Source organism: Varanus komodoensis, unplaced genomic scaffold (assembly GCF_004798865.1).
Source record: "Varanus komodoensis strain SLA01 unplaced genomic scaffold, ASM479886v1 scaffold18_1, whole genome shotgun sequence".
Taxonomy (NCBI): Eukaryota; Metazoa; Chordata; class Lepidosauria; order Squamata; family Varanidae; genus Varanus; species Varanus komodoensis.
The window spans coordinates 7,004,893-7,017,863 of record NW_025335548.1 but is presented as its reverse complement, the minus strand read 5'-3'; the positions used below and the strand labels follow the sequence as shown (position 1 = coordinate 7,017,863).

Here is a 12,971-nt window from a genome sequence, read left to right as displayed (position 1 = left end):
GCAAAACAGATCTTGTCTTGAAAGCTTAATAGTGTCTGGTCAGGGGGAAACAGAAATCAAATTACCTAAGCCAGCCATGAGAGCCGATTCCTTGATTTGTTTCTTATGAAGAAAGGCATTTCTCACCGTGGGGAAGCAGGATTTTTGTAAGCCTATTCATTACTCCCAAATGGCAGCTGATGGAAAGTCTGTATTTTGCAGAGTTTTGTTTTAATTAGCTAAGTAAACACTGTCTATTTGGCTACAGTTTTAAGGGCTCTTCACCAAGGCAGCACCGGAAGCAGTTTTCCATACAGACCACCTGTAGCTTTCTAGGGATCTTCCAGGCAAATGGAACGATTATTGAAGCAGAATGCCTCTCCCTTCTAGAAACAGGGCAATCAAGGCGTTCGCTGGCCCTCCCCAAGGAAGAAGCAAACAGCTGTGTGGAAGGTGCGAGCCTTTCACTGCCTCCTCTCCAACAAGCACCATGTATTGTAAGCCACCTGGGAAGGCCTCCGCCATTATAGGCGGCCTATAAATATATGGAAATAAATAAAAGATACAGCCTGACTAAAGCCCCCCTTCTCCTTCCCCACACGACAACTGCCGCCACTGTAAGACTTGACTCTAAAGAAAACCCCTATGCTGACCTCCAAAATTCACAAGAGTTCCCAAGATTCCTCTCTCACAGGTTGCCAGCATCCACGCCTCCTTACAGTGGAGTTTGCTCAACTCATCTTACTTACTGAGGAATCCATCTGGTTGTATCTTGCAATATCTTTGTGCAGTGTCCTCAGAAGGATCATGGCCACCATTCCAGATAAGAAGAGGACAATCACAAGAGAATTCATTATGCTGAAGATGAAGAAACAGACAAGGATTTCACACCAATCACAGCATTAGAACCATTTTGGAGCCTTCAGCAATTCTACTTCTAATCCACAGCTTGGCAAGGGTAAGACATCTATGGTCAGAATCATCAGGATGTGGTGGCCATGTTGGATAGCAAACCGAGTCTGCATCAACACCAATGATGTTCTGGTATAACAAGGACAAGAGTATTTTGTTGCTGCCCTTATGTGCTCTCAAGTTCTCAGCAACCCTGTGAATGAAGCCTTCCAAAATGTCCCCTTCATGTCAGCCCTGTTTAGCTGTTCTAAATTCAGGGTTGTGGCTTCCTGTATGGAGCCAATCCAACTCTTGTTTGGCCTCCCTTTTCTTCTATCTTTGACCTTCTCTAGCATGACTGTCTTCTCCAGGGAGTCTGGCCTCCTCTTCACGTGCTCAAAGTACAACAGTCTCATATTTGCTTCCAGGGACAAGCTCTGGCTTGATTTGATCTAGGACCCACTTGTTGAGCTTTCTGTTGATCCAAGGTATTTGCAAATCTTTCTCCTAGTATCATGTTTCAAATGCATTCATGTCCTTCCTGTCAGCTTTCTTCACTGCCCAGCTTTCACACCCAAAGTGAATGGAACAGTATTTTAGATGAGGTTAAAAAAAAGTGTGATAGCCAAGACTTGGGAAGTTGCACAGCTGTTCTAGATTACTTAGCATTGGCAAACCTGATGCATCAAGTAAATAAGGCACTGAACAATGATGTGAATGTATTTCCCTTATTAGTCATAACACTGTTAAAATCTTATCAAGGTCATCCACAAATATAGGACTATTTCAGACATAACGCAAACCATGATGTGCAATGACCAAAGTTTAGTCTCCAAAACATGATCTGATTCCAGATCTACAAGCAAACAAAAGTTTGTGGGATAACTAAAGAGAAAACCTCAGACTGTACTTTGCCAGTTTGGACATTTACGGCATGATCCAGTTTGCTGCAAAAGTGTTTTTTAGACATATGGCTTCAGATCCTTGTTTGGTAAGCTGGCGGGGGGGGGGGGTGGTAGCTTTATTGAACAGATACAACCAGAGATGCTGTAGCATAGAGGTGCATCCTACAAACCATGCCCAGCAAGAAAAATATGGTCTCTGGTTTGCCACTTTATCACCTGAGCAGCAAAGAATCAAGAACGCTCCTTCACAACCGGCTGCATTTTACTAACAAAGAGAACTGCTACTGATACATGACAAAGAGAAAGAGAAAGTACCCTGGAACTTGTTGCCAGAGTTGATCAGATCACAGGAGAGACACAAGCAAGCTGCCCAGAGAGACCCTCTTTCCTCCTTTCGTTACTTAATATATCTTTACTGGGATGCCGAATCTGTTTAGGATGTCTGTTTTAATCGATTATTCCTGCCTGGCAGCTGATTTTTTCTCCCACCACCTGCTTCTCTACATTGATGCACCGTTTTAAGTTCCTCTTCTATAACATTTGCATAATACAGGCCAACTACATTTATTATTAGGCTAACCCAAACTCTTCTACTGCTTTGCTCTACAAGTCTTCACTTGCAGGCTTTCATAACCTATGCATGACCTCACTGATCTATGTTTATGCTCTATGGACACTATCTGGATATGATCATGGGTAATATATTTACATGCACAAGCCAGGTATGCTTTTTGTGTTCCTACACTTGCAAAGCATGGTTTTTAAACAGTAACAAACCATGATCTAGTTTTGCAAAGCATGGTTTGGTTTTATGTCTAAAAGGCTTGTAAGTTGTTTACTCTCTTCAGATCATAAGACAGCCAAGACATTTCCACTTTTAAGAAAGAAAAATGCATATCCATAAAAGTTTGTTGTAGTTTTCTAAACAGTAAATACCTAATTCAGACAGGTAAAACCCCAAAGCACGGCACGTAACTCTTGAAAAGAAAAGCAGAAACTGATCAGTCACAGCCTCTCAGAAATTCTGTGAAAGAAGCTGAGGAAAGTAAAATAGAGGGACCGCTTTTCTTTGGAATTCAGAAGACATATTCTTTGAACAAAACAGTATTTCAAGTTGCTCTCAGGACAGCCAGCACTAAGGAAAGCTACTCTGCAAACAAAAACTCAAAAAGCTCACCGACTAGAACCTGGCCTAAATCTATCTTACCTAAACCACTGAATGTTGGTGTGGGGCATAGATTCCAAGATGTAATCCCACCTCGAAGCCCACTTGATATTGTTGTTCTCCTGTATAAAAAATGAGGGTACATGGTAAAACAGCTAAACTGTGGGCAGCACTTACACAAAGGCAAGCCTTCATATACCGTTGATCTCAGGGCTTTAAGAGTCCAAGGCAGGCAACTACAATGTTATTTGCATGAATTCTGAGGTCCTCCATGGATACAGAGAATTGTACTTTTGCAAGCCCCAAATGCAATCTTCCGCCATCCCACACCTTGCTCAATTCCCAAAGAAGCAGCTAAACTCACTTTTTAAAATGTAACTTAACAGCTCCTTTCTTGAGCTGGTGCTACCATTTCCCACATCCCAGCAGCACAAGTTCTAACGTACATCATATTTCGAGCCACAGTTCAGATGAAGAGAGTTATGGAGCAGTGCAGCCTTCCCTGACCCGGTCCCCCATGCTGGCTGAGGACTGTGTGAGTCACAAGTTGGGAAAGGCTGCAATACTTTCTCTTCATGACATACACTAACCAGTGACATAAAACCATCAGCCTCAACCCAAAGTCCTATGAAGCTCCCGAAACTGGAAACCGAGTTTGGCTCTATGCAAAAACTTTTCTACAGTGGGCAATGCTCCGTGGGAATGGGAAGAGAAATTCCCATCTCATAGAAAGTGTATTGAGGGGGTGACCTGTGCAAGTTCACACATACAAGTGGGCTGCAAGTTCCGGCACTGTCCTTTATAAGAGCAGACACTCCCAGAGGCTTGATACATATTGTGGCTTTTGAACAAAATTAACTTTACAAACCCAGGTTTCATCAAGAATGTTTTAAAAAAGCAAACCTTGATAGGCAGTTCATTCATGTTATTAAGGGGACTGCAAAGCTCCAGGCAACTGTAATCTCAAGGTCATGGGTTCAAATCAAATTTCAGTTATAAGAAAAAGGGACTATTCAATCCATGATGTCTATTTGGCTGCCTGGCTAATGGTCTCTGCTGGCTTTCCTTACAAAAGGGGTATTTTTGCATCACAACAACCTGGCATAGCTGGCTGCACGTTTTGCAGTACGGCATATCCAAAGACCCAGCCGGCCAGCCAGCCCTCGGTGAGTCAAAAGCTTTATACTTACAATGCTCCACTTAGATATAAAAATAAGTATAATTAACCAGCTGATTTGGATTTGAAGGCTTAGTACATAGTCGGCCCTGTATATGAAACATGCTACGCACCCCTGCTCTTCAGCATCATTGAAAAGCTGAACACTTTCAGAAGTGCAGCAAACATGCAACTTGCTTGTACTTACTTCAAATTTCACCGAGTAAGAATAGATCACATTCAGCCTGCTGGCAAATTCTGCAGGAATTTCCATAGGGGGGCCTTGACAGGATAAGTTGTTTATATCTGTATGTTTGTAACTACAAAGATAAATATACATATACATATAAATGTACACATATTTATAAGCTGGAGGGCCCAAAGGGCTTCTTTTACCATCTTGAAGGATGCACTGGCTATGCACGGGTTTTGATTTCCAAGTCTTTGCTTGAAATGCCATGTGTATGGCGAAGTCCACATAAGGCCTGTGGATTAAATGTACACTGTACGGATTTCTCCATGAACAAAAAGTAGTTCTGAATGCAAGAACTACTCTGTATTAAAACCCAAGGTTTTATGCCTTCACAGTAGCCAGAGGGCTTATGGAACTCCACAGGGGATGTGCAAAAGCCCCCGAGCCAACACAGCATTTGCAGAGGGGCCACACAATCAAACAGGCAGGGCAAATGTGCAGTGGCATTTAGGGCCATCCCTCACACTATACTGCTTGACCGTGACCTGACTCATTGCTGGAGAGAGCCAGAAACTGTCCACAGAATCAAAAGTGGTGCTCTAGGACAACCAATCATTGCTGCCACTTTAAAAAGCACAAGTCCCAAGTTCTTAAGCACCGGCTTTTTTTCAGGAATACAGAGACTGTTAAGCCACAACATACATCAGCTGCCAAATCCTAAGTGCAACATCAGAAGAATAATTGCAACCTGTATTTTTAAAAAAGTTCTAGCCCAAATCCTCCTCTCTCACCCCATGAGGAAGCACAAACAATACTTCTGCAAGGGTCTTCAGAGCCACCTAATGGGGGCAGAAAAGAATGCAATGACCGCAGCAGATAGCAACAAGTCTCCCTGATTTGCAAGCATCTCAACCCAGTCCTTGCGGATGGCTTCAGGCCTAGCAATATTGTGAAAAAACAAGTAGTAAGAATGTGGCTTAGCCTTTCTTGGACCCCAGAGACAGACTCTGCTTCCTGATGAAGGCAGACCAGAGAAGCTTGGATACAGGGCCAGGCAAAAATAAGGCAGCACTGAATTGAGAGGTTTGACTGTGCCCCCTTGTGGCACAGATTACTAGCACATCACTTAGAAGGCACCAGGTAGGGTACTTTTGGCCAGCAGGTTTATTGCAGACGCTCACACACACTTGGGAGCCTACTGCAGTATGTTGCACAAGCAGCAATGCCTTCATGAATCTATTATCCAATATAATGAAGAAAGTGGGAAAACAGCCCAACACACAAGCAGATCAATAGAGAAGACCCTAAAAGCCATTGCGTGAATTTGTTTCTTGCTTAGGATGCATGCTCTGTATGTAGACTCTTTCCATGCCGGCTGGAGATACCCAGTACAGAATCGAGACACCACACTTGGGCTCTGCTGAGCCGCACAAGTCCATTCCCACAGATGCAGTGCATAGCCCAGCCTGAGCACAGTGCAAACGCCTCCAGCCTGCAAAATCTGCTCACGTGGCCGATGCCCAAGATTACCTTTTGGGTTCCAGTCTCGCCGTGACCAGCCGAGCCCCAGGCCAGTTCTCTTTCCTTCCACTGTGGTAGGTTATCGTGATGTCAACATGATTGAAGAGATAGAAAGTATTCCGCTTGTTGAACTCAGACTGAAAGACATTAAAGCGACTGTTAAATGTTTCAGAAGCTTTGTTTGCAGCACATTGTTATTTGTTACCGGTAAATAACACGGCACAACCCAAATACATGCACTCAGTTCACCTGTCACAGCTTCCAGTTTGTGCCAATTTTAAATGGGCTCGTCTGCATTTACCTACTGCTTGAAACAAATGAAAACAAAATGTGTTAAATTATCCTCAAAATATCATTTCTCAACTCACTTTTTTATTTCAACATGTATTTTGGTATTTTCTGAACCAAGGACTGCATCATTTATTTATTTATTTAGAATTTTTGTGTGCCGTCCCATCGCATGAGCCTTGGGATGGTTTATATACAATAAACAAACATAATACAAATATAATACAAATCGTGCAAATAAAATCCAGATTCACCCTGGCTGCAAATTAAAGCCTATAAATGATATTAAAATTGTTAAAATATTGTTTAAATAAAAAGGTCTTAGTCTGGCGCCGAAACACAAATAACAAATATCATGAAATTCACAGGAGTACCAAGTTCAAAGGTTAACTCCCTCCCATTTCGCACACTCATCCAGGCGGTCCATCCACATTTAAATCCCTGCTGGATCAGACCACAGGCCTGCCCAGTCCAGCATTCTCCTTGCACAGTGGCCAGCTCGGGCATGAGCTGTGCATGAGTGTAACATCAGCATCCTGCCTGTGTTTCCCAACAACAGTGATGCGCCGGATCCTGGAGGTGTTATGTGGTCATCACAGCACAAAGCCATGGATAGCTGCATCCTCCATGAATCATGTGACAGCAACTCCCACAACCCATGTCTGTGTGAAGAAATGCTTCCTTTTATCTGTCCAAAATCTCCCACCATTCACTTTCCCAATGGGCCCGCTGGGTTCTAATGTTGGCGGAGAAAAACAAAAACTGGTGTCTTGTTTACAACAGGCAAGACTCAAACAATTCCTGTAAGTTTGACTAAGAACGCCTTGCCATGCCGTGTCTGGGGTAATTTGTCCCTTTCTCTTCTGCATGCCAACTGCCCCTTCATTCAGATGTGGGATCACAGTCTAGGAAAGGCCTCTGAGTCAGCCTGCACAGGGATCTGCCATGCAAGAGACAGAACCCCAAAGCTTCCTTGGGCATGTGGAAATACTGCACAGTACTCTGGATTCTGGCCAAGCTGGGGTATAAGCGATCTCATGCAATTACTAAGGGGACCCTTGAAAGAGGTTTGTCCATTCCAAATAACACTGAGCTGAGTGAAACTGATGAGCAGGAGGTGTAATGGATGTGAAACTGACTGCTATGAAGACAGGCACTAGCTTAGACGCCAAACTGGTGGTCATTCCCAGGTCCAGAAATTGGCTTGCCTGTTCTGGAAGGGGATGCGGCCCCCCTCAAAGAAACAGGCACGTAATTCGTCAGTACTCAAGTCCATCCTTGTCACTTAAGTCCCGGTGACAGGAAAACCCTCTACTAACTTCATTACGATGTCCAGTGTGATGCACTGCATGTCGTAATTCTTCATTCTATATTATGTGTCCATTTCAGCTGCAGTCTTTATAGTATTCTATGCGTACACTCCTCGAAATTTTATTATTTTATATTTAATTCACCGAATTCATTATAAATGGCTTATACGAGGGGCGTACAATGTATTCTCGGTATTGGGTTGATTTACTATTGATGTGGGTAATTTAATTATTTCATTAGCTAATGAACTATCTGAGGGTATACATGCAAAATTTCAAATAAGTGTGATCATTAGTTCCCTAGTAATCCTCAGTGAAAGACGACCAAGATGACTGACGTGACAATGTTGAAGAAAATTGAGCACCACGCTGTGATTAAGTTTCTTACAAAACAAGGAAAAAGTCAAAAAATCATTCACGAAGAGATGGTGGGCGTTTACCAGGACTCTGCACCTTCATTATCTCCTTTTCAAAAGTGGTCAAGTGAATTTAAAAGGGGCAAAGGTTACTGCCACTTTGAAAGAAAATGTGAAAAAAACTGAGAAACTTGTATTGGAAGATGCCCGAATAAAAATCAAAATGTTAGCAGAGATGACAAACCTATCCGTTGGTACCATATTTACTATTTTTCGTGACCATCTTAACCTTTCAAAGGTCTGTGCAAGATGGGTGCCACGAATGCTCATGGCGCCTCAGAAACAAGTGCAAGTCGAGTGTTGTAGGGAGTTTTTAGAGCTCTGTGGTGAAGATCCATCAAGTATTTCTGACCGGATTGTTACTGGAGATGAAACTTGGGTTCATCACTATGACCCTGAAAGTAAGCAGGAGTCCATGCAGTGGCATAAAAAAGGTGCTGACCCTTCGAAGAAATTCAAAGTCACTCCATCGGTCGGAAAAATCATGGCCACAGTGTTTTGGGACTCAAAGGGAATTTTATTGATCAAGTACACGAAAAAAGGTGAAACCATAAACGCAGCATCTTACACAACCACTCTGCGTAATTTAAGAGAAGCAATTAAAGAAAAAAGGCGGGGAAAACCGCAGGTGTGTTGCTTCTTCACGACAACGCGCCCGTTCACACAGCGCGTGTTTGGAAGGCTGCTGTGTGATACTGTGGTTTCAAAGAAATAAACCACTCACCCTATAGCCCGGACCTGGCCCACAATGACTACTACCTATTCCCGAATTTTAAAAAAGATCTTCATGGAAAGCGATTTTCTGACAATGAAGAGCTCAAGGCAGCAATTAACTCACATTTTTTAGACAAGGAGGAAGGGTATTTTTTACAGGGCATTGAAAAGTTAATTTCTAGATGTAATAAGTATATAGAAGTTATGGGGGATTACATTGAAAAATAAAAATTATTTCAATTTATTATTCCTTTTTCTTCATGCTGACACCGAGAATACATTGAACGGCCCTATGTTAAGCAGAAAAATTAAAGCGGACTAGATGCATTCATGGAGGAGGAGAAATCTATCCATACGTATTACTTGGGAGGGCTACGCAACAATGGAGCAAGCCCTCCTTTGATTTTCAGTTGGAAAGAATATTGGGAGTCCCTCCAAAATTCAAAGGAGAGTGAAAAGGGAAGCGTGGGGGCAGGCAGCAGAAACTGACCAGAACTGCCCATTACATGCTCTTTCTCTCCAACTGACCCCTCCGACACAACCTTTTGTGCGCCTCTTAGCACCCCGAGATGGTTACCTGCTTTATTTCAAATACACCATGGAAAGCAGTCTTGAATTGAGGCACACAATGAGGCACCCCAACACCTAGAATTAACATCTAGACACCTCAGCACCTATAATGCCCATTCTTAGGACAAGCTAATAAAGCTACGTTGCTCTGGGAAGCCTCCTGCAGAACTATTTTCTCTTTAAAAAAAAAAAAAAAAGCTTAGGGTAGCTTCAAGAATAGAAAGCAATTTAAAACTGCTTTGGAGGACAAGTTCTCAGCCTTTCTGCAAAATGTGTAATGCTGAGAAAAGGTCTCAAACTACTTTTTGGCCACAGTTGGAATCTGCCTCTTTTGGACACAGCCTAAATAAAAAGAGTAGAAAGCAAAATGCCCCCACCTTTGCAAAGTAAGCTTCTCAAGAACATCTATGGCAACGCGTCGCCCCTTGATCATTCTCAATGGGTTTCTTGGTCTTATGCCTCACCAATAGTATCTTCATAACCCATATGATTTGCCAGGGCACAAAAGACCCTGGGGAGCAATTTCCAACCAGAGATTCTCATTCCAGAGGCACTAATTGGACATTCTTGCCAGTACAGACCTTGGCCATGTTTGCCTGATCACCAGAGAAGGGCTCCTTTTCCCCACTGGTATGTGCTGGTCACGCACTGCACAAGTTCCCTAAATACACTCACAGCACGCAGGTTGTTGCGCCATCCAAACCAAGCAGGGGGTACAGGACAGGTGCCTTTCAACCACCTCAGAACCGATGGCATCTTGCAGGGTGCGGAAGCCAGCTCCTATGAACCTCACCAGGTCTGGAGGACGTAGCCCCTCAGGGGCAGCAAAGGAAACTGAATCATGTAGCACACAGCTGTGGGGGAGGGGGCACCTGGCTATTATGCTGAGAGCTGCTGTAGGTCCAGAACCACAAGCATTCAGCTTGCACAGGGCTTTTGGCCATGAAGGGCATACTCTGAGACGGCCAGAAGAACTTCCAGGAGCAAATGCGTAATATCTGAAGTACCCCAAGAATGAAAATCTGTTGAAAAGAAGTTTCAGAACTAAGAACTATGTTATCCACGGGCTTAATAAGACTTGGGGAAATGAAACACAGCTCTATTCAGATATTTTACATTGTGTTTTAGGATTCACTTTTATGTGTTATCTTTCATCTTAAAATATTTATTTCTAGGAGGTTTTATTGGAATAGATTCTCATTTACAGCTTACTGTTAGCTCTCTTCCAATGGCCAAAATTTAATTTAAAGCATTTGAAGTAACAAGACATTATCAACAGAGCAATCTAATAACTCAACAAGTGGCACTTTGCTACCATTTCCAACCAACGTCCATATCAGAATGAAAGACAAAGTTTGCAATCCCAATGCACCCTTATCCAGGAGTAGGTCTCACTGAGGTCCATGGACCTATTAGAGCAGGCTAAACCAGCCTTCACAATGCTATGTTGTCTTGACCTTTTGGACTACAACCCTTGTCAGCCCCAACCAGCATGGCTACTCATTAAGGATGATGGGTGTTATAGTCCAAAGCATCTGGAGGGAACCAGAATGGGGAATGCTGTGCTAAACCATAGTTCAACACAACATGCACCAACAGGAATGGACCACAGCAAGCTCCCATGTGATTAATATTAAGTGATGGAAGTTTAAATAGGCTACCTCCAGAAGCCACACTTCAGCATTGGCTTCTTTTAAATTAACAACTAACATTAGCCACATCTTGTGGAAGACAAGCCAGACCATGGCTGAGGAAAAATAAAAGTAGTATTGGGTGGCATAAAAATGTAATAAAGAAAATATGTGAAACCATCCAGACTCCCCCTTCTGGTCACATGGGAAAATCCGAGCACAAGCATGTCTGTGCTCACAAACATGATCTTGCAAGATTAGTGAAAATGGTCTTTTTGGTGTGTGTCCTCTTCCTCCTCTATGTGGAAATTCTGCCAAACCCACACTTACCCAACCGGTTCTGCAAACCAGCTGCGAGCCACAGCTTCAGAGCTTGGTTGGAAAGCCGTTTGCAACCCACAGAATGCTGTTGGTTCGGATGTCATATCAGTTCTTGTACCTGTACCTGAAATCTTAGCTAACAACATTAGAGAAGTATCCGTCGCCCACTTACATTAATAATGCAGGCATCTTTTTCCCGGCCATCTGAAGCAACAAAGCATCCTATTGGAAAGCCTGGATTGCAGTATTTGTGTCCATCGTCCATGTCGTAACACCATGTCACGGGCATGTTATCAATAATCCTAAGCAAGAAAGATGTTGAGAGTTAGACTTAGACTTTTTCTGCACACGTTGGGCACCATTCACCTGATCACCTGCCCAAGCCTAACATCTCGTGTCATCAGAACCTGGCTAACATGGCATTTTGAAAAACCCTCAAATAACCCAAAACAGTCTATCGATTATTTGAGGTTTTGTTTGCCATGCTGCCTGCATTTGAATAACGAACCACTCCTGGGTAGGTATATCAATGGGGCCCAGCACAAGCCACCTTTAGATTATGTAAACTGAGCCAACATAACCGCTCACCAGTGATGCTGATAATTCAACTGCATTCCTTTCTTCAAAAACTCCAGCTTAACTTTTTCCGTTGCATTCTTTGGGTTGTAAGATCTTTCACAGACCTTCTTACATTTTTCTTCTTTGTTAAATGTAAACTGGTAGAAAAACAGAAGGGGTTTAATTCTTTTGCTCCGTGCTGTTGAAAGACACGCTTGATCCTCATTCAAGATTGCCATTAAATAATGTTATAATGTAAAACCTGCCCTTTGATATTTAACATCTTTACATTCTACAGTTTCATTTTCTGTTCAATGCACCTGAAAAATCTTTTCTCTTCCTGTGTGTGTGAGTCCGTGTGTTCCCAACACAGTTTTACAGGAGTTGTATACCATATAATCTCTTCCAATAACTCAGAGACTCTCAACTTCCATTTTCAGAAAAGTTTCTAGCTATTGTAAACAGGTAAACTGAACAGTAAATGCACTCAAGAACTGAAAACAAGGCTTCATTCACTGAATATTTTTCTAAATCTGCATAAGAACTGTCTTTCTAGTCAATCTGGTCTGATGCCCTGTTTCTCTCAGCAGCAGTGTTCCTAAAAGTTTTAATTAAATATCTTTGCCCTTGCAGCATCTCCTGCATTCTTCATCCAAACCACACAAGAGGTATTTTTTCCATGCCAACAGACAAGAGGAAACTACCCCTTATTATCTCTAAGTAGTATTTTGTGCAACTTACTGCAGAACCAAAAGTACATTGCGGCATTGTTATCAACATAGCAACCCAGTATGCATGCTTCCAGAAGGAACCACACAAAAGACTCAGTTTTCATTGCCCAATATTTCACTATAATGCCTGAATGTGAATGAACCAAGCATAAATTCAACACAATAAAAATGGATTTAGTTTCTCAAAACAAGTTCTCCAAGTAGGACTGAAAGGCTGCAATAACCTTGTAAGGGGATGAGGCTATTCTCTCTCCAAACAAGACTTGCCCGAGGTTTTCAGAAGGCCTTTGTTCTGCTACATCTTGACAGAAGTCAAAACTATGAACACAATAATAAAGAATTGTCCTTAACATTGTAAAAGTTGTTATTTAAGTAACTTCTATAGTACCCAAAAGGCAAAGCACTCTGGAAGGTCAACAACAGTTAGGAACCATGATGCAGTAAAAACAATAATATTTTCAATAACAGAGTTTTAAAATACTTTAAAATTAAAACATTTCAGCAACTAAGACAATATTTAATACAAAACAGTCTTGTTAAAAGCACCAAACAAAGGCATGCCCATTGGCTTTTAGATATTTCTAAATTCCTCAACACCGAGGACTGTCTTAACCTTGGGTCA

General features: G+C 42.3%; 1 protein-coding gene across 3 annotated transcripts in view; it reads right to left on the bottom strand.

Moving 5' to 3' along the window:
• Positions 1 to 12,717, bottom strand: part of LOC123021825 (transmembrane 9 superfamily member 2-like) — a 54,621-nt gene extending 41,904 nt beyond the window's left edge. For all 3 annotated transcript variants that reach the window (XM_044427000.1, XM_044426999.1, XM_044426998.1), the window contains exons 1-7: positions 12,574 to 12,717; positions 11,649 to 11,776; positions 11,233 to 11,362; positions 5,820 to 5,947; positions 4,305 to 4,416; positions 2,983 to 3,062; positions 729 to 837 (exon numbers count right to left, since the gene is read on the bottom strand). In XM_044427000.1, coding sequence (XP_044282935.1) covers positions 729 to 837; positions 2,983 to 3,062; positions 4,305 to 4,416; positions 5,820 to 5,947; positions 11,233 to 11,362; positions 11,649 to 11,776; positions 12,574 to 12,702 — 816 coding nt within the window. In that variant the 5' untranslated portion in view covers positions 12,703 to 12,717. The remainder of the gene's footprint in view (positions 1 to 728; positions 838 to 2,982; positions 3,063 to 4,304; positions 4,417 to 5,819; positions 5,948 to 11,232; positions 11,363 to 11,648; positions 11,777 to 12,573) is intronic.
• Between the last annotated feature and the right edge of the window lie 254 nt (positions 12,718 to 12,971).